We start from the raw sequence: 25,757 nt of genomic DNA on the forward strand, positions 1-25,757 counted from the left end.
TGTCTCAAGGCTGGCGTCTGCTTTGCCAACCGCCTCGCCAAGTTCTACTGGCAATCATTCCAATGGAACGAGACTGAAGGAGGAGGGTAAATGGAAAGTTCCCGGAGGCTTTTTCGGCCAGGTATTGGCAGTCTTCAAGTTACATTACGATTTAGAGAGCATGTGTTTTGTACTTTGACGAATAAATGAGGCGCATGGGATTATCCGTTTATTGAAGCCATCAAGAACTGGGCACATCGAAGCAACACACAAGAAAGCTCATTTTTGTACACCATATTGCGCAAATAATACAGAATTGAGGATTGTTCAGATTCTTGGACCCATGGAGAACATGGAGTCAGTTTTCTGCCAAAGTGTAGAAAGCTCTCCATTCCTTGTAAGTGTACATATCCGTAGAGGCGACGGCCTTGCGGTGGTGAGGTGCACAGTGCCGCTGACTTGGCACTGTACCAGGGTCTCTCATAAAGCCCAACTAAAAATTTCCCAACTCAAAGACAAACACCAAGTGTACTCCGAGAACACACCAACAACTGGCAAAATGACATCAGAAACCACGTCTACGCGCCCATCTAAGAGGAGAAAGACCAAGACTGATCCAAATGCTGTCACGATAGGAGGAAAGGCCATTTCTCTCGAAGGATATCTCACAGCGCCAGCTCCAAAACCAGCCAAGATCACACCTCCAACTTCAACTTCAACCTCAACACCAGAAGATTCAACTCCCAAGACAACAAGCAACACCGAATCCGCTGACACCAAGGACGACAAATTTTCCAAGCCTAAGAAACATTTCAAAGAGCGCAACAATGACAAGTTTCGAAGCCGGGAAGATCCAAAGCTGCTCAAGACACGCAAAGAGCTTCCTATCTGGCAGTACCGCGAGGAGATTCAAAAAGCCCTGCGGAAATCAGGCAGTGATGTGCTTGTACTAGTTGGTGAGACAGGTTCGGGTAAAAGTACCCAGGTTCCTCAGTTTCTCTACCAGGAGTCCTGGTGCAGACGTCAGAGGGTCAAGCTTCCAGGCTCCAACGACGAAATCTCGGTGGGAGGGATGATTGCCATCACGCAGCCTCGACGAGTCGCTGCAACAACCTTGGCCCATCGAGTGTCCCAAGAAGCCGGCACGCCTCTTGGGAAGGGAAGGCCAGACGGCCTGGTGGGTTATTCGGTTCGATTCGACCATCAGGTTCCGAAAGGCTCCAGGATCAAGTTCCTGACGGAAGGAATGTTGCTCCAGGAGCTTCTGCGCGACCCTAATCTTCGGAGCTACAGCGCCATTGTTGTTGATGAAATTCACGAGCGGAGTTTGGATGTCGATCTTCTCGTCGGATTTCTAAAGCAAATTCTTTCTGGAGACCTATCCGGCCGCGGTGGTATTCCTCTGAAGGTGGTCATCATGAGTGCAACAGCGGATGTGGAGGGGATTCAAGAGTTCTTCAAGGATATACGACCCAAGATCCAGGACACAAATCCTCTCCAGGTTCTCAAGATCAAAGGACGACAGTACCCTGTTGAGGTCACCCACGAGCCGCGACCGGTGGCTGACCTTCAGGACGCTCTTCTCAAGACCGTGTTCAAGATACATCTACAGGAACAACTCCCCGGAGACATCCTGGCTTTCTTGACGGGACAAGAAGAGATTGAGTCGGCCCAGAAACTGATTGAGGAATACGCGGGCACATTGGCGTCTAATGTTCCCAAGGTCAAGGTATTTCCTCTCTACGGCCAGCTGTCCATGGATGCCCAACGCGAGGCCTTCCTGCCCGTCAAAGCGTCCTTCACCCGAAAGATTGTTCTGGCGACAAATATTGCCGAGACCTCGGTTACTGTGCCTGGAGTCAGATATGTGGTGGATTGCGGCAAGGCCAAGGTGAAGCAGTATCGAGCACGACTCGGCATGGAGTCTCTTCTCGCCAAGCCGATATCTAAATCATCTGCTGTGCAGCGAACTGGTCGAGCTGGCCGTGAAGGCCCAGGAAAGTCTTTCCGACTGTATACAGAGGAAGCATTCAAGTCGCTTCAGGAGTCGGATCTCCCTGAGATTCTTCGGAATGATGTTCTTGGGGCCGTGTTGACCATGAAAGCACGAGGTATCCAGGATGTCCTTGCCTTTCCTCTCATGGACCCCCCGGAAACCGAGGCCATTGAGAAGGCCTTGGTTCATCTGCACTTCCTCGGAGCGTTGAATGACGATGGAACCATCACGAGTGTTGGTGAAACCATGGCCCGTTTCCCTATTTCAGCGCCAATGGGTGCGGTCCTTCTCGCTGCTGCAAAGCCCGAGTTTGACTGCGTTACCGAGGCTATCGACATAATATCTTGCATCACCTCCGGAGAAGACATCTTCCTAAGTGTGCAATCCGAAGAAGCTCAGGAGGAGGTCGAGGCATCGAGGAAAGAGCTTCAGCGCCGCGAAGGAGACATCATCACGTATCTCACGACGATGCAACAGTACACGGCTGAGAACGCGGACAGGGTTAACTGGTGCAAACAACGAAAGATCAACATGCGCAACATGAGACAGGCCTTGAACATTCGGAGGCAACTCCGTGGCATGTGCCTCAGGGAGAAACTTCTGGACGAGGCTCCTCCACAGGACCCTCAACCTTTTGTGCCCATTTCTCCAGAGCGAGCTGAGCAGGTGCTCAAGTGCTTCCTTCGAGGGTTTGCTTTGAAGACGGCAATGTTGGCACCAGATGGCAGCTTCGTCACCGTTCACGGTAAACATGTTGTCGCCATCCATCCTGCGAGTGTGCTGCACGGTCAGAAGAAAGAGGCCATCATGTTCCTCGAGCACGTATATACCAACAAGAATTATGCAAAGAAGGTCAGCGCCATCCAGGCGACCTGGATTGCGGAGGCGTTGGAGGGTAAATAGACGGATGATACAGTAAGATAGAAGACATGGATGCTAGAAGGTTAATAGATGTACAATGGTTCTTGTCCAGTTTGGACATAATGCAATAGATGTCTATGAATCTGACTCGCCACCCTCCTTGGACCTAGCCTGGATCGCCTGCATCAACTCGTACAGCTGGTGTATTTGCTCATCTATAGCACACGGTCAGCATCAAATCGTTGAAGATAGATCATGAGACTTACCACTCATCTTTGCGAGCTTCTGCTCATCCAGCTTATCACCCACCCAAGAGTCACCCTCAATCTTTTGAGCATACAGCTGCCACTCTGTCAAGAAGCCAATCTATAAGAGCATTAGTCAAGGTTCTCAATAGATTCCAGGCTTAATAATGTGTTGGTCTACCAGATGAGCTGGGTTGTCCACCTTGCGGTGCGCCCTAAATTCAGCCTTGATATACTCGTCTCCGAGAATCCTCATCTCAGCCGGTAGGTACTTGCGGTGGGCACGGAGGAGACGGCGGTAGAGGTGGATGGGAGGAAGCAGGGCCATTGGATTCGGCCTCAGCCCACGCTGGGTGTTGACGGCAGATGCTAGCCTCAAGACTGACGGACGCATTGTGGCTCGGGTTTCTGTGTATGTAGAAGAAATCAGATATACGAATTGACTCCAGAAACTTATATTTGGAAGTTGCTCGAGGGTGTTGTTGGTCTTCAAATAACCAGTCGAGAATTGCAAGGACGGTAAAGATGGCAGCGTTGACGAGATTCTCAAGCACAGTGCCCGGTACGTCAAAACGCCAATTTTTCGGCCCCACTGCACAGTGCACACACTCACGACTTTTCCTGCTTGTCAAACGGCTTCAAGTGAAGCAACCCTCAAAATTTCAACCACAGACGACGCCCATCATGTCTTTTTCCTTTGGCTTCGCCGGCGACGACATCTCAGATGATGAGACGGCGCCTGTTGCCCCCAAGCCAGCCCCGGCTCCGGCTGCAAGCGCATTTCCAGTCCCGGGAAAACCTCAACTCCCGCCGACTCACCACCAGCTCGCTGATCTGCTGGCCCAGCTGCCGTCCAAGATCGCCTATAGCTTACTAGACGTAACGCTAGATGATGGAACTGCGATCCAGCTGCCGCGGAGAGAGCTGTGGGATGTCAGGGTGCAGCTGATGGCCGAGGAGGAGGATGTCGCAGGTGCGCAGTCGGAGGGATTGGGCAACCATGATGTGAAGACGGGTGTCTATGAGGGCGGCTTCAAGAGTTGGGAAAGCAGTGTCGATCTCGTCAAGGTCCTGGCGGCAAAGAATGCCATCTCGACCTTGGAGCAAATGCCCTTGCGGGTGATGGAGGTATGTCTGAGTTGAGAAGCGAAGTACATGATCACTAACGATACTACACAGCTGGGATGCGGTACCGCGTTGCCATCACTAGCCCTCTTTCAATGGGCCATGGGTTCCAAGTCAGAGAAGAAGCCACTGTCTCTCATTCTAGCAGACTACAACCCCTCAGTCCTCCAGCTCGTCACCCTTCCCAACTTTATCCTCTCTTGGGCACTCAACAACGCACAGCTACCAGCTCTCCAAGAAGCTTTCTCCATTGAAGGTGAAGTTGAGCTTGGCCCTGAAGTTCTCGCGGCATTCCAGCAGTCTCTCCTCGAGTCGAATGTGTCTCTATCCTTCATCTCAGGAGCCTGGTCACAGGAGTTTGTGGACTTGCTCTACGCTCTGCCCACAGGGAATGCCCAGCCCAGTAGTACACTTATCCTTGGTGCGGAAACAATCTACTCTCCCTTCGCACTTCAAGCGTTCCTCGAGACTATTTTTGTCATCCTCGAGAAGGAGCGTGACACTGCTGGTAGCCAGGCTGGCGCATTTGTTGCTGCCAAGCGGTTGTACTTTGGCGTTGGTGGCTCGCTGGACGACTTTGTTGACAAAGCTCGAGAGAAGGGGGCTCAAGTCGATCAGCTCCGAGAGGAAACAGAGGGTGTAAGGCGTGGCGTCGTTGAGTGTGTCCTTAGGCCTTCATAGAGCAAATCAAATTCAACATCTGAACAAGGTCGGTTCGCCGAGTCTAAGAGTGAAGCATGTGTGTATTCATATCCCAGTTCAAGAGTCGTGCTACTCGAATCAATGTTGGGGGTATAACCGTCTCCGAAACGCCAAAGCCGAGGCATCCAATTTTCCCAAGACAACGCCAGCCAGGACAATTCAAGCACCCAATCATTTTCTCCATCCTCACCTTTCCCAGTGGTCGCGCCGCACCGCCTACTTGCTCTTCTTCTGGAACTTTTCGGTACACACTGGACAGTACCAAGTCCCGTTAGGCTCACTCTTCAGTCCAACGCAGGACCAGTGAAACCATTCGTAGGGGCAGTTGTCGTTGTCACAAGCAACCATGTCACCATAGCTCACGTTATGGCACAGGCAATACTTTTTGTCGTCGCCACCCTCCTCGTCATCATCGTCCGCGTCGCCCAGTACTTCGTCTCCATCTCCGTCCTTACCATCGATAACAGGCGTCCCCCTCGATCGACCATCAGCGCCATCCTCGTCATCTCCACTCCCACTATCAACATCCGACAACTCGCTATCAACAGTCGGCGCAGGTGAATTCCTGCTCGACGCCTTCTTAACCCGGGACAGTGATGATTTGTTGGCAATCTTCTTTCGGCCACCCGCCGTAGGTGTGCCCCGACGAGCACTCGCTGTTCCTGTGGACTTGACCGAACTAGCCCTCGGGCCTGCACTACCAGCTCTAGCAAGAGCAGCAGGTCCGCCAGCAGGTCCGCCCTTAGGGGTCCCTGGTCCTAATGAAGAATGTCTTGCTAGCCCACTTGACGTGGTTGGTATACTTCCCAACGAAGGATTAATCCTAGGGCCGCGCTTTGTTGCAGGTCCTGCCGAGCCTTCTCTTTGTCTGTTCAATATCATGCTGGCAGCTGGGGTAGCGGGCGCAGATGCGGCATGCTGTTGAGCCTGTGCGTGTCGTACGTTGGGATGGTTCGGGAGTCGGGCAAGCGTGGGGTTGGATGATGTCTGCGCAGCGGTAAGAGGAGTGGCAGGGCCAGTCGCCGCCATGTGGCTCGCGGGGTTGATGGCGCGGATTGAAGGAGCTGTGTGGTTCGCGGCGCTGGGTCGAAGCAGCGAGGGCACTTCGTCGGGATCGGTAAAGCCAGGTTCGGCTCGGTCGTAGAGGAGCTTGATCTGCGCATCCAAGCTTCGAAGGTGCTTGTCCATTATGAGTTGCATCTTCTGGTGTAGGGCGATCTTCTCTTGCGACAGTTGATCGGCTCGCGCATAGTTCTCGCGGACTTGGGCGCGAAGCAGTTCCTCCTTAGGGTTGGGCTCATGGCTCCCGTTCGTCTTAATCCACTTCTGTATCTTCCCGTCGCGGTCCTCGATGACACGGATGCATTCATTGTACTGGCGGTCCTTGTCGGCGATCTCCTCCTGGATGAAACGAATCTCTTCGGGGAGGTTCTGGACACGATTGATCCAGTCGTCGAGGATCAAGCCGGGATCGAGGGGCTCGGCTTGAGGCATCCTCTTGACGAAGTCGATCGACAAGTCGTCTCTAGGCATGATTGTTAACGATGGGGGAGCCCCGCAACAAAAGCTGTTGGAAGAAAGCGATGACGTCGAAGCCTAAAAGACCCCATGCGATGTGCCAAAGCGATGTATGTAGCACGAGAGATGCAGGCAAAGAAACAGAACGAACAGGCAGGCCTTTGATGGTTGGTCAGGCGAGACAAGGGCAAGCAGGGACCGGAGAAAGAAGTGGTCCCAGAGGGGTCAACGCCAGACGGCAGACGGAGCGAGGAGCAGGGGGAGGGAGTGGTTGTCACGAGCAACGCGCAACACAGTGATAGGCTCGCTTTGATTCAGAGAAGGCGCTGAGAGCAAATCGACATGAATGACTCGGCTCGGCTCACCTCGGTACCCGCTGGCTCCTGCTTTGGTGCACGAACGAAGTCTTGTTCTCCAGGGAGTTGATGCGGGTGTGCTCTTGCAATCGCGATACTCCGGTAGATGGCGAACAGCGACCACGAACGTGTCTTTGATGGTTAAGGTTCTCTGCGAGCGATGTCGCGATCAGTGGAGGCGCGGTGAAGGTTAGGTTTTGGAGAACAGCCCGCGGAAGAAAAGTCGAGCCGGGGACCTGTGACGTTGATCAGCCAGCCTCGGCGCGCCACTTTTCGACGCCACAGCTAAACATTGACTTAGAGTCGCTAGCCCCAATCAGGCTTAGGCTTATCCAATGCACGCTAAAGATGAGAGAAGCTGCAGGTTGGTTCCTGACGATTTCAGACCAAAGAAAGTATTTCAAAGTCTCTCATGTACCGAAATCGCTGCCTTTCCTCTGTGATTTCCCCTCAAGGTACCTAACTCTACTTTCTGTCGAAGGTCAGATCCAGCCGTCGCCATCCTGCACACTCTTTCCCATTTTCGAGTCTCAGCATTTGAGGCGAGCCAACTTACCAAATACACCAACCTCCCCCCAAACCTTACAACGGATTTTCGCAGAGCATCGCCTTTTGAGAGATCATCTCCCGCTCACACATTTCAAAACAGCTTACAGTATCTCATCTCCTATCGCTCAGTTGGGCAGGAGCCGGAAGCGCGGGTGTCGCGGACCTGCTTACTCATTCACTCAACGACCCCGTCGCGCCACGCAAGAGCATCTGAGATATCGACAACGCAGCCTTCATTTTCGCCATCATGGATATAGACTCTTACAGATACCGGGTTCCCAAACCCAACTACCTACCCCATATTCCAGATGAGGACCGTGACAACACCGTCGTTGAGGAGTACACACCCCTCGGGCTGGCGAGCGAGATGGACAACGCCAAGTTCTACAACAAGTGCAAACGCCTCGCCGAAGAATCAGGCATCACCCGGCCAAAGGGCTACAAGGTGTCGTTCCACTGCAACCCAGACATTGAGAGTCACCACTTTGGAGTCACACATCCCATGAAGCCCTGGCGTCTGACGCTGTCCAAGAGCCTCATCTATTCTTACGGCATGTCATTCGCCATGGATAATTACATCGCCCGAGCAGCCACATACGAGGAGCTGGCCGACTTTCACTCGACAGATTACCTCGACTTTCTCGGCACAGTCTTGCCTGAGCCGGTACCTCGCGACCTTGAGAACCAGGGTATTGACCTGAAGTTCAACCTGGGCGGCTCTGACTGTCCACTCTTTGACGGTCTATTCAATTACTGTTCCCTCTCAGCTGGCGGCTCCCTTGATGCTGCCAGGAAGATCTGCAGTGGGCAGTCCGACATTGCTATTTCCTGGGGCGGTGGACTGCATCACGCCAAGAAGTCTGAAGCTTCTGGCTTCTGCTATATCAACGACATTGTGCTAGCTGTCCTCCAGCTCTTACGTTATTACCCCCGGGTCCTATACATCGACATTGATGTACACCATGGCGACGGTGTCGAGGAGGCTTTCTTCTCAACTGACCGTGTCATGACCGTGTCCTTCCACAAGTATGACCCGCAAAACTTCTTCCCGGGCACTGGAGCTCTCGACGACAACGGTCCCAAGAGTGAACACAACCCAGGCGCTCATCACGCTTTCAACGTACCATTAATGGACGGTATCACGGATGAGCAGTATGATAGCCTGTTCAACACTGTCATCGGCAAGATTGTGGAGAAGTTCCGCCCTGGAGCCATTGCCTTGCAATGTGGTGCCGACTCTCTAGCGGGCGATCGCCTTGGTCGCTTCAACCTTCAAGTTCAAGGCCACGGTGCCTGTGTCAAATTCTGCAAGGAGATGCGCATCCCCATGATCCTCTTCGGTGGTGGTGGATACACTCCTCGGAACGTGGCCAGGGCATGGACTTACGAGACTAGTATTGCCACCAACTGCGATGACAAGATCAGCTCCATCTTACCAGAGCATGCTCCATGGCGTGACCACTTTAGGCAAGACACGCTTTTCCCGACACTGGAGCAGATTCTTGGAGAGCCACGACAAAATCGCAATTCCCAGAAACGGTTGACAGAGATTGTTCAACACATTACAGAGCAGCTCCGCTTTGTGCAGGCAGCACCGAGTGTTCAGTTTCAGACCATACCACCTGATCTTGGTGCCATTAGAGATGAAGTTGAGGAGCGGCTCAAGGAGGAAAACGAGGAGAGACGAGACGAAGTCCGCAGAGCGCGAGAAGCCGCTGTGGGGACAGCTATGGAGCTTTAGAAGTGAGGATGACTTGATCCATGCCCTTGGGTCCGTCCTCTCTGACAAGCCATGGTCCTATAAGGCTAGAGTGGGCCTCGGTCCCTGTCAATCAAAAACGTGCCGTTGTAACGCCTCACATAAAGCAGAATCATGGATCCACCTGGAACTTGCACCGCCTGCTTTGGGGAACCGAGAAGGATTTGAGAAGGTCATCATCACCCGAGTACTATGCCTTATACAGATGGTGCGAAACCTCATCCTCGTGGTTCTCCGAATCCCACGATACTAGCTCGGTTCCGAGACGGACAGAGTCTCCGAGTTGCGGGAGGTCGGCTCCCTCTCCCAGGTCTATGATCCCATCTATCAAGCCCAACTGCTGGGGTCCAACAGCTGAGGCCAGGTCTGTACGTTATGTACATGGCATTACGCAGGACGAGTGCTTAATCATGGACCCTTGCTAATGTTTCATCCCAACAGAGGAAACCATTCCAAAATCGTCTAGCTGTCTTACACGGCTTACATGTTGGATGAGCTAGGGTGGGCATTGACAGGATCAACTTGTTCGCCAAAGGGGCTCATAACGGTCCTTTTGAAGTCGATATAATGAAGAGGGGGCCCAGGGAATAGTTTAGTAGTTGAATTGACCATCAGACCAAGAGTCAACCTTGGATTCCCCATCACGCTCCCACCTCCTTTAAGAGTTGTTCCAAGCTTCAACTACTATCTCGTTGTTCTGTGAACAGCTACTACCTCTACACTGTCCACCTCTTTGACGCCCTTTCTTATCCCTTATCCACAACCATGGTGGCCTTCAGCCGTATTGCTGTCACCACCCTCGCCCTTGGAGGTTCCGTAAGCGCTCGTCGTAGAGGCGAATGTCCTGCTGCTGACGCTGTCAAGACCGCACAAGCCAAGCCTGCCGCGACAGTGAAGGCTACTGGGCTCGCCGACTTCAAGCCAGGCGTGCAGTGGGAGATCTGTATTCATCATCCCATCAAGCATGATAGTGCTGCGGACTTGATCCCGACCAAGGCCAAGGTTTGGGATATCGACATGGGCCACGCCCAGGAGTTCCCCAACATGATCCCCATGCTCAAGGTAAGCAAGCTTCCTGCAAGATGTTGGTGTAGAGAAGCCATGTACTGACCCGAAGCCCTAACAGAGTGCTGGCAAATTCGTCATCTGCTACTTCAACGCCGGAGCCCTTCAGGACTGGGATGACGACAAGAGCAAGTTCCCCAAGGAGGTCATCGGCCACTCCCTGTCCTACCCCTACGGCGACGAAGAATGGTATCTCGACATCCGGGACTCGCGTGTCCTCGAGCTCCAAAAGGCACGACTAGACATTGCTGCCAAGATTGGCTGCGATGCTGTCGATCCAGACAACGTCGACGCCTGGCAACAAGATGACGAGGACCCCACGGGCTTCAAGCTCAAGTCTTCTGACTACACCAACTACCTTAAGAACCTCGCCAAGTACGCCCACTCGATCAAGACCAAGGACGGCCAGCCCCTCCTCGTCGGCCAGAAGAACGCCCCTGAGATCGCCGAGGACCTCGTCTCGACCCTCGACTTTGCCGTGCTCGAATCCTGCCGCGGCAACAGCGACCCCAACGAAGAGAGCTGGCCCTTTTGCGAGGACTTCCAGACCTATATCGACGCCGGCAAGCCCGTCCTCCAGATCGAGTACCCCCTCTCGGTGGAGAAGACGGGCAAGCTCAGTGCCTCGGATAACAAGTACTACTGCACGACCGAGGACGAGGACAAGGGCTCCAGCAAGATCATCAAGTGGGCTTCTGCTCAGCTTGACGGCTGGGGTCAGTACTGTGGCCAGGAGCCCTTCCGTACTCCTGCGGCCAAGTATGAATAAACACACAAAGACTCGAGACATTCTCCCTCAGAGGACTTGAAATGGACTGTTGATATTGGACTTGTTGGGTACCCCTTTTGGACGTTGTATATAAACCCATCTCAACCTCTTCGCCACCAGCTCTTTCACGCATTTCACTTCTATTGGCATGTAAATATTGACAATTGTTATGACACATTCAGATCTTTAGTTGATCTGGAAGTGGTTAGTCATTTACATCTCGCATTCTGATGAGACAAACGACATTATTATACACGATAGAGTGGCTTCAGTTTCGAGTAGCAACATGGTGATAGACGTTGATAACTTTCCCGTATTCTCCGTACCCTTTTCTCCATATTCTCCGTGTCCTCCGCAGCCTCCGTAGTCTCCGTAGTCATCTCATCCGTTTCTCCGTATTCCCCGTAACCTATCTCCGTGTTCCCCGTAGTCCCCGTATTTTCCATATCGTTTTCTTCGTCTCTTCCATATCCTCCATAGTCCCATAGTTCTTTTCTCCGTATTCTCCGTCTCTCCCGTATCTCCCATGTCTGTTTCTCCGTAGTCTCTGTGCGCCTTTTCTTCCGTATCTGCCGTATCTCCCGTGATCTCCATGCCCTTTTCTCCGTATTGCCCGTACTTTATGCATCTTCCGTGTTCTCCGTAATCTCTAGTCTTTTTATCCTCTATGTTCGTATATATTACGGCTCTTGTAATTTTCAAGAGTGCGTTGAGCCAGTTGATTACTACAAGTTAGCAACTAACAAGTGAAACGTCAGAAAAGGATCTACGATCTAGCTCTCTACTATCGCCGACACTTGCCAGGTAAGCATAGTAGCACGGCTGCTCAACATTGGATTTTCTAACAATGTGAACATAGGTAGGCATTTTAAATAATTTGATCATCTAAATCACATCAACCAGTATATACCAAGCATCAAGCGTCATATAAACTCATAATCGCATAACTCAGCCACAGAACGGGTATATTCGAATCATAGATGCTCAGGGATCACCCGTTTTCATTACCTCGGCAAGATCATTGCGAGATCCGGGCCCTATCCTTGAGGTTCATGTTTCGCAGCTGTATCGCCACAAATGCCACGAGAGAAGCGCCAATGACAAGTCCCAAGAGCAGAAGCATAATATCCACGGGCACGGGATTTCCGTTGAAAGTCTCGTGAAACAAGACGTCGAGGCCTGACTGGGAAAAGTTCAAGAGACCTGACAAACAGATGATGAGGCCGTACACGGTGCCAAAGGTCCGGAAGCCAAAGACCTTGGCGCTATAGTCCGACACGGCCGTGTAGTAGAAGGGACGGTACAGGACGAAGAGGACGACGCCAGAGTATGCTGCCCAGTCGGACGGTATCACACCAAGAATTCCTATGAGTGTGCCACAAGTGACAAGCGTCGCTAGGACAAGAACAGTGCTAACATGATCGAGAGCCGTACCGATAAAAGGGATCGAGACGAGTCCACCCACTGGAAGAGCAACGTCAAAGAAGGTATTGATCCTTACAGCACGTTCATGGTCGCCGAATATAGCCTCGTACTGCGGACGAATCGTCGCGACAAAGAAGTTGATGCGAGTCATCTGCACCACAGTGAAGAGACAAATCAGTATGAACCAGGGCGACCGAATCTGTTCAAGGACGGTGCGGTCGTGCAGTACGCCCCAGACGCCAGACGCAACATGCTGCCTCTCCTTGGCTTCGACTTGACGGTCTCCAGTTGCCGAGCCGAGGAGGTTCTCAATGTCGTGCACCACTGCCTTGTGCCTCTCTCTCTCCTCACGCCGCTCCTCACGGAGTAGCGCTGTGTGCTCGTCGACTTGATCATCTGCAATCTGCGTGCCCATGTCTTCGTCGTTGAGTGAATCCTCATCTGCCTCAGCAGCCTGGCCAACGAGTTCGCCGACGGTCTTGTAAGATTGAGCAGGCATGAGAAGCAGTTGGCTGATAAATATGACAGCTGGGACAGCCAAGTAAACGAGGAAGAAGCGGTGCAGCGTGAAGCCGCCATTGGTGGCGTTGTATATAAGCCTATACATGAGGAACAATGCGCTCGAGGAGTCAAAGGCGCCCGTCATGAGTGCCAAGATAAGACCTGAGTGCCGAGGAAACGCATTGGATAGCTGGAAGGACGAGATATACGTGAACGGGCCTCCGAGAGCCAGGAAGAGATATCCTGGGAGCAGCGCATCAAAGGGGAGCTGTTTAGCATTCGCCATGAGTAATGCCCCCACTGTGAGGAAAAAACACCCTAGAAGGCCACACACGCGGGGACCAAAATGATCGAGGATGGCACCGACGGGAAGGGCAGCAACGTTGGTGCCGACGGCGGCGACGGTGAACATGAGGTTCAGCCGGATCTCAACGCACGTGTCATGAGGGTCGTCGACAAGGGCATTTGTATTGCCATCGAGGCTTTGGTGGTCTCCATAGTGGCTGAGCTTGCAAATGTCGGAATATGCGCCCTCGAGCTTGAGAACGGGCTTGATCGCAGCGTAGCCAAAGACTGATAGTCTGTCAATTGACCATTCCGAAGAGCAGAAGGGCGTATACTAGCCTATTCCCGCTGCAAAGAGGCAGTGTATAACCGCAGCAGCAATCTGAACTATGTGATACAATCAGCACCGATTGACCGTTCAAATGATCACGTTAGACAACATACGCAACCGCTTCCACTCAGGAACCTCGAATGCTCCGACCGTCTCCGCATGCTGATCGTCCGGTCTCAAAGACGCAGTCTCGTAGTCCTGCGGCACAGGGTTAAACGTCAACCGGCGAACCCTCAGACTCGCATCGCTCGCCCTCCTATCGCGGCCCTCGTGGTGGTGGCCCGGCGGGACCGAAAGCGTCTCGATGCTCTGGACGCGGTTCAGCGACATTGTTCCGGACGCCTGTGTACGGTCGAGAATTGGCAAATAATGTCAATCCTGGAGAAAACAAGCTTAAAAAGCTGGAAACGGGCAGGGCTTGTCTGGATTTAAAGCAGCTCGGGGTGAAGGGTGTGGTCATGCAGTCGATGACGAAGGCGGGACGGGATCACGATGCGCCACCAGACGGCATCGCATACGAATGTCTCTGAGGGAGAGTCAATTGCATAGACTTTAGCCGGGAAGTCGAGGTTGAAATAGGCGCAATTGACGTTGGTCGACTCTTATCATTGGGTGTGAGGAGAAGCAACTCTTATCACAATCTATCCCCTCCCTCCTCCTTGGCCTTCTCCCAAGATCAACCTAGTGTCGGCATTTAAACACCGATTACAGAGGCCATTGCCGTCCTTGATTTGAGAATCAGTACACACAAGGCATGCAGAGAGATACAGGGGAGCTTACCGCTGTCACCTCAAGACTTCCCCAAGCTTCCCTCCATCCGACTAATGACGCATGCAAAAGCACATCAGAAGCAGCACCGAATGCGGGGATTGGTCGACAGGGAACTTGACTCCGATAAAGGGTCACAGGTTCGAGAGAAGAGAGCTAAGCGCTTGTTAGCTACAGCACCATCCATGGTTCATGCTGAAGCTGCGCCCGTCAGGCCGTGGCGTCTGGGGAACCTGAAGCCAGTCAGCTCAACCCGGATTGACTCGCACCTTCCATTCGGCGTCCGGAGCGGGTCACCTCCGTCCCCGATGAACCACCACCGGAGACTGACTACAAGACCAAACACCAAGCATAAGCAAGATCACCATCACCGAGACCAGCAGAGTAAAAACAGAATTACCAGATTCAAGACACTATACGGTACAAGGTTCACAGACATTACATGGACAAGCCTAGATGAGCGCCTTTTGCTGGACCCGTCGACGCCGACCCCGAACGATTCTTCTTTCTTTCCTTCTTTCTTTGTTCATCCTCCGAAAAGAGATTCTCGCGCCGCCCTCTCCCCGGGGAAGTAAACAAAAACGCCGCGGGCTCCTCCCAATGCGTGATTGATAATTCGCAGTCGTCGGTTGCATCCATCCGTCGCCATCCATACAACGTGTCTGTGCATGGGGGAATCTTGTCAAGCATGTATGAGAAAACGACAAAAATGCATATATGGAGTACGTGCCGACAAAGAAAAGCGAGGGAAAAAATACTGCTGGGAAAAAGACACAGAGAAAAGAGACTGGCACCTAGATCAGCCGTCGAAACGTTCTTCAATCCCTTTCAAGTCATCCAAGTCCATATCCACAAGAAATCTAGCCCCAGCTTGACAAACAAAGGGAGGAATCCCGCTCTTTTCAGCCGCGGTACAGGTCGGCAGATTCAACTTGTGCCCCGCTGCTTGTCCTCGTCCGTGGCCTGCGGCCGAAGGGTCCCAAGCTCTGCCGCTCAGAATATTCACAAGAAGGTCCAAAAAATAACAACGCACATCCTACTCAAAAATCTTGCGACTTTTTAACTAAAAGTATCGGACGATGGCCTTGCCACCAGACTTCATGCCAGTCTGTCAATTCGTTAGCGTACATTCCATCAGATCAATGTCATATCAACTTACAGTGCAGCCGCTGGCGCCGCCAGTCCACTTGCCGTCGATGTACGAGCACTCGGAGTTGACGTCTCCAGTGATCTCGATGTTGAAGTCAAGTGGAGCATCGCTTGTGGGCAGGTTTTGGAAGATGGAGATGTAGGTGATGCCGTCGGCGGCCTGGCCAACACCGAGGACAACGGGAGCCCAGTTACCGGCGTCCTTGCCCTTGGGGCTGTCCCAGACACAAGCGTCCTCGACGCTGTATCCCTTCTTGTTAACGTAGTACTGAGCCGAGGTGCCAGAGCCGTCCCAGATGTAGTACTTGTCCTGCTCAGGGTTGCAGATGTCGACGCTGCCACCAGCAGAGGCAAGGGCGGGAATGACCATGTTCTCGGTTCCGGGGTAATCGGTTCGGCAGGTAACGATGTCCTCGTCGCAGTCGTTCTGGATGGAGACACCGCCAACACCGGGCTCGCAGAGGGTGTCGTAGCCGTCGCGGGTAAGCTCAAGGAAGCCCTCGTCGTTACAGTAAAGACCACCAACGGACTCCTTGGTGGAGCCCTGGGCCTTGGGCCACTGAGTCTTCTGGTATCCAGCAGGGCAGGCATAAGAGCACATGGCACCCTTCTTGCACTTGTCGCCCTTGATAGCAGTGTGGATCGTGGTGATGGTCAACGAGCCCAGGGTAAAGTCGGGAACGTACTGAATACCGGACCAGCCACCCAGCTTGAGCCAGTCGAGAGCCTCAGCACCGTACTCCGAAGGGAAGGTGCTGCAGGGAACCTTGCCGCTCTCGAACTTCTTGCTAACACCCGAGCCACCGCTGCTGCCGCCATAGGAGGAGCCAGAGTTGGAGTTGGAGGAAGTCTTGGCATTGGGCTTCTCAGCAGCAACCGAGGAGACAACCTCGGCAACAGTGGTGGGAGCTGCCGCAGCAGGGGCAGAGGTGACCTCCTTGGACTGGTAGAACTGAGCGCCAATCTCAGCCTTCTGCTTCTGGGGCTCGGGCTGGGTGGTCTCGGCAGGAGGGGGAGGCTGGTAGGTAGGGTTGGATTCGCCAACGATGATCAGGTTGCCGCCATCGAGACCGGCCTTGGCCTCTTCTTGACCAAGCTTCTTTCCGGCGAGCTCGTAGACGGTCTCGGTGGCAGCAACGACGTACTCGGTGACAACGCTGGCACCGCGCTTCTGGACCTTGGAACCGGCATGGCGACGGTTGTGGACGTGCTGGTGCTGGTGAGCAGTGGCGCCAGCGGCCAATGTCGCGGCGAGCGTGTAAGTGATGAGGTTCTTCATCGTAACGGTCTGTGGCGCTATGGCGATCCAACTATAATATCTATACAAGGTTTGCGGTTAGCTTTAGACCTTCAACGGCTGCCACTGCAGTATGGTTTTGGACTACTGTCCAAGCTAGACGGTGTAAGAGACGAAGAGAGAGAGGAGAGGTCGCAGGATATGGATCGGTTGTCGACATCGTTTGTTAATGTTGGTTCGTTTTCGTCGTGTCGCCAAGCCTGTCCACGTCGTCGTTTCCGTTGCCGTCGACGACGCAGATCAACACTTTTCGTTTCCCTCTCGAGTGATTCTTGACTCCTCGCAGTGCCACATCAACACAATCGCAGGCTCCTTGTGATATTGGTGGATTTCCGTTCCTCCTCGTCTCGATCATGTTGGTGGTCGTTTCCATGGTTCGTCTCCTGTCTCTTGTCTCTCCCTTCGTCTCTCATCTGCCAGCTCTTCTCCGGTTTCCGTGTTCCCCCCTTCCGCTATCAATATCGTTCCGCACATCAACTAACCTGTTTTTCTAATGGGTTGTGTTTGTGGAAGGCAAAGTCCGGTCCCCAAATCGTAGCGAGCGACAGCTGTAGAAGCGAATGTAGTGAGGAACCAAAATAACAAAATAAATGAGCGTGGGAGAGAGTGGAAGAAAGATGAAACTCTCAGTTGGCAAGGAAGGAGCAGCACGATGAAAGCAAAAGGAACAAAGCGCCTGGGGCGGCGGAGACGAAAGGGGATAGAAAGAGAGGAAGGCCGAGCGTCTGGACTGGGGACCAGGACTGGGACTGGGGTGACTCTGCGCTTGGAAGGGGGAAGCTAGCTAAGGTAGGAACCTGAGGAGGAGACTACGTAGGAGAACGGGGGGCGAGGAACAGGACGGGAGCGTTTGGAGAGATTGGCAGACCCAGCACCAGCTCCGGGCCTTGGTGCGAACGCGCACAGGGTGCCCTCGAGACCAAGACGCAACCGGGGGCTTCATCACGTATCAGACACCAAGACATGCACCAAGAGGAGAAGGAGAGACACCTGCTACTGCTCCTAAAGGACTAGCGCGAGTTCCAGAAGCAAGATGCTCACTCCGAGCCTTGCCAAATCTGGGCGATCCGCCCAATTCAGGGGTGACCGCTGCCCACGTCCAGGGCATGCCGGGAAATTCCCAGGGGAGGACCGGCCACAGTCCAGGGGGCCGCTACTCGATACAGAAGCCCAATGCCTGGTCTGCTCTCTCAGGACGGGAAATTAACTCTATCGTTTCAGTGGGTTCGACCGACACTGTCCCATTCTCGTGCCCCTTGTTGGCTCTCGTTCAGCCCGGGCCCCCCTTGTGTTGACCCATCGGATGCCCCGCCATCGGCTAGCGACCCTGGCCGGCGTTGGACAAAGATTCTCAGGCACCAGGCACAATGCACGCAGATTGCACACACACGCACATGCACACGCAGCCGCGGCGGGCAAGAGGCACTTAGCCACTCACACCTGAACCAGCGCCTACTGACTAAAATAAACCACGCCATCAGCACCCCCTGCACACAAAAGAAAGCCAGCCCAGACCTCCAGTCCAGCTGCTAATGCAACTCGCAAGAAGGACGACACACTGGCCACCAATGCTGCGGATCCTGAATGGGTCCCCCAGAATGAGATCGACGTCCTGTCGTTTCGCAATGAGACGCGGGCCCTCGTCCGTCTGTCACTTTCGGCCTCTTGGTCCGTCGCTGGTTGCAGCTGTTGACCTGTTTGCTAGCATCGCCATTCACCCAACCGTATGTCCACCACCACCGTCGTCGTCATGGCATAAATTAGGATGGGCAGATCCCCGTCTCCTGGGCATCCCGGCTCGGGATCAACAAGTAACCTGCTCCATGCGAAAATAGGAGCCAAGCTTTTTTGGTAACGACCGCCCTAGCTACGCTACGGAGGACAGAACCGCCACTCCCACAGCAACGGTCTCTCTCCAACCACCAGCCCCCTTTTTCGCGTCGTCAACAACCTGTTGGTCAACGCTTGGCTTCGACCAGGTTTTCTCTCAGCTCGCGCGTCTTGGCCTTGGCTCGGGCTTTTCCTTGAACGGGACGCTAACCAGTCGGTGAGCTATGTTTGTGTCTGTGGTAGTGAGCAGATCAAGCTGTCAATTCCCGGCAGCAGGGCCACGGACTGTCACAGTTTGGTTGCTTCTCGACCGCTCCTCTCGTGGGCGAGATGCTCAAAATCGAAGCCATCGCGAATATTCGAAACCCATCTCGTAAGTTGATGGAGCGCTATTTGCTTCTGAACCAGGCACCTGCCTGAAGGGGTCAGTCCATTTTCCACTGGGCCGTCCATGGATCACCATCCGCCACACGCGCAAGAAGGTGGGTAAACCGGTACGTATCTTCCAGGGGAAGCCGGGCTCACAGCTTCCATCGGTTCTGTGCCGCTCGTGACGGAATCATGCTCGCAGCCAGCAGTTTGACCTTCGGGTACCTGGCACTAGCTCCTGGCTGCCTGCCCTTGCCAAACGACCCCTTTGGCTGGCCGTTGGACGTTTGATCAGATCAGGCCGATGAGGCCAATCAAAGTTGTAGTCGCGGCAAACCCAATCATGGCAGGCGGAATAATGCCAGCAGATCAAGCCTCATCTCGATTGACAACCCCCAGCGTCAAGGCATGATGCTCAGGGTCCGGATAGGAGCTGCCATTTGCCAGCATTCATAAATTAACTTAATATCATTGCCCATATCTCTGGGTCGGTCTCGTGGCCGGGTCTACCTTTGTCAACTGATTGGCTGATTCGTATGTCATGAGCATGACAACGTCCTCTCTCTTGACCAAGGCAAAGGTCCAGCACAACAGACATTCATGTGGAGGATTGCAATTTGCCCTCCTATTTTCGCTGTTCGATGATCAGATGGATGCGAATGCACCGTGCCGCAGGCTCGCGCTCGTTGCCGGAAACAACTCTGGTTGCATTCATCCCTGAATATCAAAATCAGATCGGCAATGCCCGTCCATGCAATGGCAATGCAGCAACCCCTCCCCAACATGTGCCTCGGTCTCATTCAAAACTGCCATGTCACTCGCCCGCAAGAAAAAGGTGCCATCTTCATCTTCGCTTGACAACTCGGTAATCCAACACAACAAATAATGGATTGTTGGAGTCATGCTCTTTTGTCTGGTGATTCTTCCCCAACCCGAAACCAACATCATCAGCCCCTGTCAAGGTTCCAGGTTCAAGGAGACAAAGGACCGGCACACGCCGAGACCTGTCAGCGACAAAGGCAGATGGATGAACTCCACAGGTAAATGTCGCTTTTTCTTTTTCGCTTGTTTACTTTCGTTGAGTCTCTGAAACTTCCTTTTCACAAGCGAGCGCTCTGTTGGTCCGGCCTGACAGGTATTCTGCCCCTCTTCTCCTCCCACTCCTCCATGCTCGGGTCATCCTTCTAACTTACACCGTCTGTCGACATGGTCCCTCGGTCGTCATCCTCCCACATTGCATCAGCCTAGCTGGGCTTCCATCCTTCCGCTGCCTTTGGCCCCATGTGGCGGCCACTGCAGCACACGTCAGCACCTAATTTCATCGGCCCCCCAGCTTGTGACTTGTGCCAGTGGACAATTTCATTCGTACCCGAGTTTGATGTTGTTGTTTCGTTTCTTTCCATGGGTCTCGTGCCGCGTGGGCCGATCCTTCAAACAACCGCCACGCAGATTGACCCGCGAGACTTTCGGTGAATATAATTGTGATAATCTCCCTCAGCCGTGTTGGATGACTTTGTCTGCCTCGTGCCGCCCACATCGGCATGAAACAGGCGACCAATCAACCCGCCATGACTCGAGTGTTGCGCAGCATGTAATTGCGATGCTTACAAGATCTCGGCTGCTCGGTTGGCCAAACGCGTCACCCGACACCAAGCAAATAATGTTCGATCCGCGCTTGTCGCGGGACTGTAGTTTCCATCCGGACGTACTGAACGCAATGCGTACGTACTATTGACGGGATGTTGTGCCACAGCCCGATACTTCCCCTGTTGTTGTTTCACGGCCTTGACTCTGGCCGAATTGCAGGGTCTCCTCCACCTCGAGAACAATGCCCTCCCTTCTTTCCGCTGGAGCTGTCCTCTCCCTGTCACAAACACGTTTAACCTACCGGGCCGAAGGCGATATGCCAAATTGAAACAATATGCTTATCTGTCGGCAAGTCGAGTCATTGAGTGTCAGAAAGGCGGTCACTTCGAGTACGAGGGATCTGGCATGTAATTTTGTGCGACAAGGATGGTTGCTTCTGCAAGCGGTTCTAAAAATGAATCCATCGCCGGCTTGAACACCAAATACCGGCTCTTCCATGGGTACCACGTCGGCTTCTAATCATGTCTCTGTTTCGTTGTATGCCGGCAATGGTGAATCCACACGCCATTGATAGTATCACATCTGACTGGTAAAAATCCGTAGAACGTGGTTTACATGACACAAGTCTGCATTCCAGTCACCATTTCGACAGTCACGTTTAGCTTCCAGGCACTGGCCAGACCCTACGATATGGTATGTCCACGGTGTCTTCCCGTTAGATAGGCATGCATTGGGCTGATTCCGTCTCTGCGGTTCACTTGCCTAACATATCGTAGTGTTGTGAACATGTAGCAATCATCACCAACCAGCTGTCCATGTGGTCCAGGGTAGGTGGGTTGTGTGCATACCTTCATGGAGTTGTCCTCAACATCCTCTACTCAATGCAAACTGTTTCCAAAAGACGCCATATGACAGCAGAATAACACAAGAAAACCCCCCCCACCTATTCTACACAGAGCAATTAACTGTAACAAAGTATAAGCTTCCTGATGGACCATCATCCGTCCATCTTCGTCCACGTCAAGACGATCAGCTACCCTAGACTCCCACAGCACGATGCCTCGATCATTCAGAGTTATGTGTACAGTCCAGCATTCTGTACTGACACTCCTGTGCGAGGAGACGACTCACTGACGCCTGGAACCCTGCTATGTGGTCGGATAGTTGAGCCTGGGCGACGGACCGAAGCCGCGGTGTAACACATTGGCATCAAATGTCCTGCTGATACACCAAACATTCACGTGAAGTATGTGCTTGACACCAGCGCGAGGAGATAGCCAAGAGGATAGCGAGAACCCAGAGGAACGTAAAATTGGGTACCCCCGCGGGACGAAATGGATGTTGATATTGCTCTGGCATTCGAGCAACCTACCTGGGCACCTGAAGGCCAGCATGAACCTCTACACCCACGATAGCATCATATCATGTAGCGGAAGCTAGGCGCGAAGGGCATAAGAGAACGAATGAGTCGATGACGTGAGTTGGAATGCTAGCAGAATAGGCATGCACATGTAGACACTGAGCATAGAGCTTGGCCCTGCCTTGGTTCATCTCGCCCTTTGGGGAATGAAGCTCAAGGGCTAGACCATGTGGCATGGCATCAATTTCGTGCGCCATAACTTCCACCTTGACAAGGACGTGAGGCTTGAATGTCTTCGATTGCCGTGTCACGCGACATCATATCCGCTAACAGATTCTAGAACGAGGCTGATGGTTGTGGCCGGCAGGCTTGAAGATGGTGGACTCGGACGGCGTTCCCAAGACAATAACTGCAGATATTTACCAAGCCGAGGCGCCGACTACAACACACCAATAAACAATGCCCAAGAATGTCACCAATTGCCAGGTGTGAACAGCGGTCGCATAATACGGACGTGTCCGATCGGCTGTTCTTATGACAGCTGAAAGCTGAGATGGCAGCTGGACAACCAAAAGCCCGATTGGCCAGGAGGTTATGGAAATAGAATGCGACATCTTCAACGGAGTCTTGCGATTTGGCAGTCCCCCCATGATGCAACGTCTTGCGAGTGCGGCGCACCTTTCGAGCTTGACAACTGCAGAAGCGAGACAAGAGATAGCTTGTTGAAGACATCCATGGATCCATCTACAGCTTGAACTCGATCGGTTGTGGCTTTCGACAGGACCCAACACTCCGCAGCTTCCACCAAGAACGCCACGACCGCACTCACGCAGTTGAAGGCTTTCCCCCGGACCCCTTCCCAGCTGAAGTGGACATTAACAGCGGCCAATCAGCCCCAGGTTTTCTCTATCGCCATTTCCTGGCTGGCGTGATCGGGCGGCTAGAATAACGGTGAGCCGGGGGCCGATAGAAGCAAATAGCTCTCAGCCTGACGACACGGATAATGATGAGAAGTGACAGGATGGGGGATTGCCGAGAGACAGAATGGCCAATGATATTCGCCAAACCTGCCAAAAAGACGATGCCCAGCCGAATCGGTGATCAGTGGAACCGGTCCGAGGTTGAAGAAGTTGATGGCCTGCAGGCTTAGGCACCGCGTTCAGGTCCTCCCGCTTGAGGCCATAGGTAGATCATGGAGATAACGGTGTTTATACACACAGTTAACCGGGGTATTTCGAGACACATCACCATGTCAAGACAAACGTCTGACTTGAAACCTCATAGTTCTTAATGCTCGAGATTCAGCAACAGCGGCAGAACAAGCAAGTCCGGAGCACTTCGTGGGTGAAGCAACCTGGCTGTCTCACAGCCACAGCAACGAGTGGGCTGGGTTGATGTGATCACTGTGACGCTGACGGTGAATCTAGACGCTAGAGCCTCTCACGTTGAAGGACGTTGCAGATCAGAGCATCCGCCTGCGGCCTTCCAAGGCACACGGGTACTATTGGATAGCTAAAACCACATCGGAACAGGTCGTCAGCGGCTTGGGCTCAGCCATTCGCTCGATTCTGACTGAAGACGCGACCCAAGCTGACCGTACCGTAATACTGTCCATACCTACCTGCAAGGTATTTGTCAGTCAGTGAGCGATGGGCGAGACAAGGCAAGCCAAGTGTTATCGGACAAGACGGCGATGGATCTCGAGGGTGCCGCGGTTGTTTGTTGGGCCCCCGTGGCTTCGCTTCGCTGACGGAGCCGACCTGAACGTGGCGCGCTGTGGCGCATCACTCAAGCATCCGGTCTCTAAAAAAGTTTCATTCCTGCAGGTTTTTTTGCATCTTTATGGGTCGGTCCTCACTCAACACGAGCTTGATGGGGACTGGGGGAGCACAGGAAAAGGACGGAGAGAGAGAGCAAACAACAGCAGAGCAGCAACAAGAAACAACCAGGCGTGGCGGAGCAGGGGGCTGGGATGGTGAGCAGCTAGGATCAGCCACACCAATAAACCCAAAGGGATCCAGCGAGTCACAAGACTCGCCAGGCTCTCACACACCTGAACCACAGAACCACAGGGGTGCCACAGTCGGGCTTGAGTGAGCCGCCAGCCCACATCCCATCGTCCATCCCATCCATGGGTTTGAGGCCCGGGCTCCATTTCGGGGGCTTTGCCTTGGTGCACCGCCACTTGCTGGCTCACCTGAGGGAAGCCAAGCAAGGATTGGGTGAGCCTAGCTGCGCCCGGCCCTGGAGGAGAGAGCCTTCAGCTCGGGAGCTGAGCATGACGCTGTACATATCCGTTAGTGCTTGCTAGCTAGCCGTTCGATAGATCGGGGATTGTCGATTCAACCATGCCGAGTTGTCTCGACTCTCGACGACAGGAAGATGCGATTCTTTTGAGTTGACGACGAGTTCTCGAATCTTTCCAAGACTGAAACCCTGCAAGATCTAGCCATCAGCAAGTGGGTGACGGAGAAGCCTTCTCCTTCTTGAAGGTTTCTTGTTTCTCTTCTTTTCCCGTCATGGCCCTATCAACTTGTGATAGGGCAGTGACATGCCGCCTCGTCTGTGGAACCGGTTTGCCTTGTCGACCTTGGAGAAGCAGTGGGCCTTCTGACGGGATACCTGGAGGACATGTACCTTGGCCGAGGCGCATGGGATGGCATGGGATGGCCAGAGGCTCTGACAGCAGCAGTCTGTCGTCATCTCTCGTGTCGGGATGGACCATTGCTTGCTCTCCTCCCGTCTCCCGTTCTCACCTTTTGCTCGCGCAATGTGCCCTATCAGAGAACAGAGACTTGCCGTAACCTGGACGCCCATGGTCTGAAGAAGCCGGGATCACGCCGAGCAGCCCAGCCTTGAAGGAGATGAACAGGCGGAAGAAAGAGGTCTCGCCAGTAAATCATGGTCGATGATCGCTTGATCGTGATTGTGAGATGCACGCGAATCTACACAATCGGACCCTTCGGACTTTGGTTGGCAGCATGTTTGGCCGGATGGCTGACCCAATGTTTCCTACCTACCAGGGGAAGAGATACATCCGTTCCAAGTACCGTGAAACGAAGTCACTTTAGAGCCTTCCCCAGCACGTTTCCAGCCCGCCGCTCATCCCAAAAACGTATCGGTACCGCCCACTCCTGTCCGCTTTCGCGCTGTTCGGTTTTTTTTTGGGCCATGGCCTTGTCCCCAACCAAGCGCGCGTTTCCCTTTTCCCTCTTCTCTCACCACGTCTACCACGTACGTGCGAGCACTGGTGTTTGGTTTGCGTGTGTCTTTCTAGTAGCTGGTTTCTTCTGTCGCCCGCGATCCAACGCTAGGTTTCACGCGTGCCTTTTTCACATCCAGCGTCCAGTTCCATTTCCACTTCAGTCCTGTTCACGGGACGCGGTACGTACCCGCCGACCAGGTTTCCAGGTTCAGCGCTGCACGATCCCACCTGAAAGCCAAGCCCTCTCTGAAGGAACCAGCCCGGCAGCTGTCAACAATCCACTGACACACGCCCACACACACTTGCTCTTTCCCTCTTACGTACCCCACTCACTCAACCCGTCCACCCAGGCCAGCCAATCACATCCCCTCTCGCCCACTTGCCCACTTTGACTCGCCCTCTCTATCGCCCGTCGTCGTTGCCTCGCAGCCCATCTCTCCGGCCGCCTCGTTCACTTACTTACCTACCTACCCTTACCTCTTTACTTACCTACCTCTACCTTGCACAACTCTTTCGGCGCGACACCGTCATTATCATCGACCACCATCACGGGTACCTCTGCGCCTCTGTCCTTTTCCCGCTGTCTCCATGCTTTAAACCGTTGCTCCTGCACGCTACGTACTGCCGGATTCGAGCCTCAATTCCACCTCTTGCCTCGTCGCCTGAGCCACTCACTGCCCACAGCGCATCGCCCACCCGCTCCTCACTCGCCTCCTCTGCCTTCCT

At 53.5% G+C, this 25,757-nt stretch overlaps 8 protein-coding genes across 8 annotated transcripts; 4 read left to right on the top strand and 4 right to left on the bottom strand.

Annotated features, from left to right (window-relative positions):
* Positions 1-520: 520 nt before the first annotated feature.
* NCS57_00047300 (uncharacterized protein) lies at positions 521-2,878 on the top strand (the record flags this gene model as incomplete). Its single annotated transcript, XM_053050559.1, has 1 exon — positions 521-2,878. Exon 1 carries the CDS (start codon positions 539-541, stop codon positions 2,876-2,878), a length of 2,340 nt encoding a protein of 779 aa, XP_052919074.1. The 5' UTR covers positions 521-538.
* Positions 2,879-2,971: 93 nt separating this feature from the next.
* On the bottom strand, positions 2,972-3,586 carry NCS57_00047400 (Succinate dehydrogenase assembly factor 3; the record flags this gene model as incomplete). The annotated part of the gene is made up of 3 exons (XM_053050560.1): positions 3,263-3,586; positions 3,103-3,202; positions 2,972-3,051 (listed from the first exon to the last, which is right to left on the bottom strand). Exons 1-3 carry the CDS (start codon positions 3,473-3,475, stop codon positions 2,972-2,974), a joined length of 393 nt encoding a protein of 130 aa, XP_052919075.1. The 5' UTR covers positions 3,476-3,586.
* Positions 3,587-3,765: 179 nt separating this feature from the next.
* On the top strand, positions 3,766-4,887 carry NCS57_00047500 (uncharacterized protein; the record flags this gene model as incomplete). Its single annotated transcript, XM_053050561.1, has 2 exons — positions 3,766-4,209; positions 4,261-4,887. 2 exons carry the CDS (start codon positions 3,766-3,768, stop codon positions 4,885-4,887), a joined length of 1,071 nt encoding a protein of 356 aa, XP_052919076.1.
* A 237-nt stretch (positions 4,888-5,124) lies between these two features.
* NCS57_00047600 (Chromatin modification-related protein) lies at positions 5,125-6,441 on the bottom strand (the record flags this gene model as incomplete). The annotated part of the gene is made up of 1 exon (XM_053050562.1): positions 5,125-6,441. The coding sequence occupies one exon, from the start codon at positions 6,439-6,441 to the stop codon at positions 5,125-5,127; it is 1,317 nt and encodes a 438-aa protein (XP_052919077.1).
* A 1,137-nt stretch (positions 6,442-7,578) lies between these two features.
* On the top strand, positions 7,579-9,072 carry NCS57_00047700 (Histone deacetylase; the record flags this gene model as incomplete). Its single annotated transcript, XM_053050563.1, has 1 exon — positions 7,579-9,072. One exon carries the CDS (start codon positions 7,579-7,581, stop codon positions 9,070-9,072), a length of 1,494 nt encoding a protein of 497 aa, XP_052919078.1.
* Positions 9,073-9,855: 783 nt separating this feature from the next.
* Positions 9,856-10,924, top strand: NCS57_00047800 (Alpha-galactosidase; the record flags this gene model as incomplete). Its single annotated transcript, XM_053050564.1, has 2 exons — positions 9,856-10,152; positions 10,217-10,924. 2 exons carry the CDS (start codon positions 9,856-9,858, stop codon positions 10,922-10,924), a joined length of 1,005 nt encoding a protein of 334 aa, XP_052919079.1.
* A 1,018-nt stretch (positions 10,925-11,942) lies between these two features.
* Positions 11,943-13,796, bottom strand: NCS57_00047900 (uncharacterized protein; the record flags this gene model as incomplete). The annotated part of the gene is made up of 3 exons (XM_053050565.1): positions 11,943-13,423; positions 13,475-13,522; positions 13,580-13,796. 3 exons carry the CDS (start codon positions 13,794-13,796, stop codon positions 11,943-11,945), a joined length of 1,746 nt encoding a protein of 581 aa, XP_052919080.1.
* Positions 13,797-15,297: 1,501 nt separating this feature from the next.
* Positions 15,298-16,662, bottom strand: NCS57_00048000 (uncharacterized protein; the record flags this gene model as incomplete). The annotated part of the gene is made up of 2 exons (XM_053050566.1): positions 15,298-15,342; positions 15,394-16,662. The coding sequence occupies 2 exons, from the start codon at positions 16,660-16,662 to the stop codon at positions 15,298-15,300; spliced, it is 1,314 nt and encodes a 437-aa protein (XP_052919081.1).
* Between the last annotated feature and the right edge of the window lie 9,095 nt (positions 16,663-25,757).

This window comes from Fusarium keratoplasticum, chromosome 1 (assembly GCF_025433545.1).
Source record: "Fusarium keratoplasticum isolate Fu6.1 chromosome 1, whole genome shotgun sequence".
In the NCBI taxonomy this organism is placed as follows: domain Eukaryota; kingdom Fungi; phylum Ascomycota; class Sordariomycetes; order Hypocreales; family Nectriaceae; genus Fusarium; species Fusarium keratoplasticum.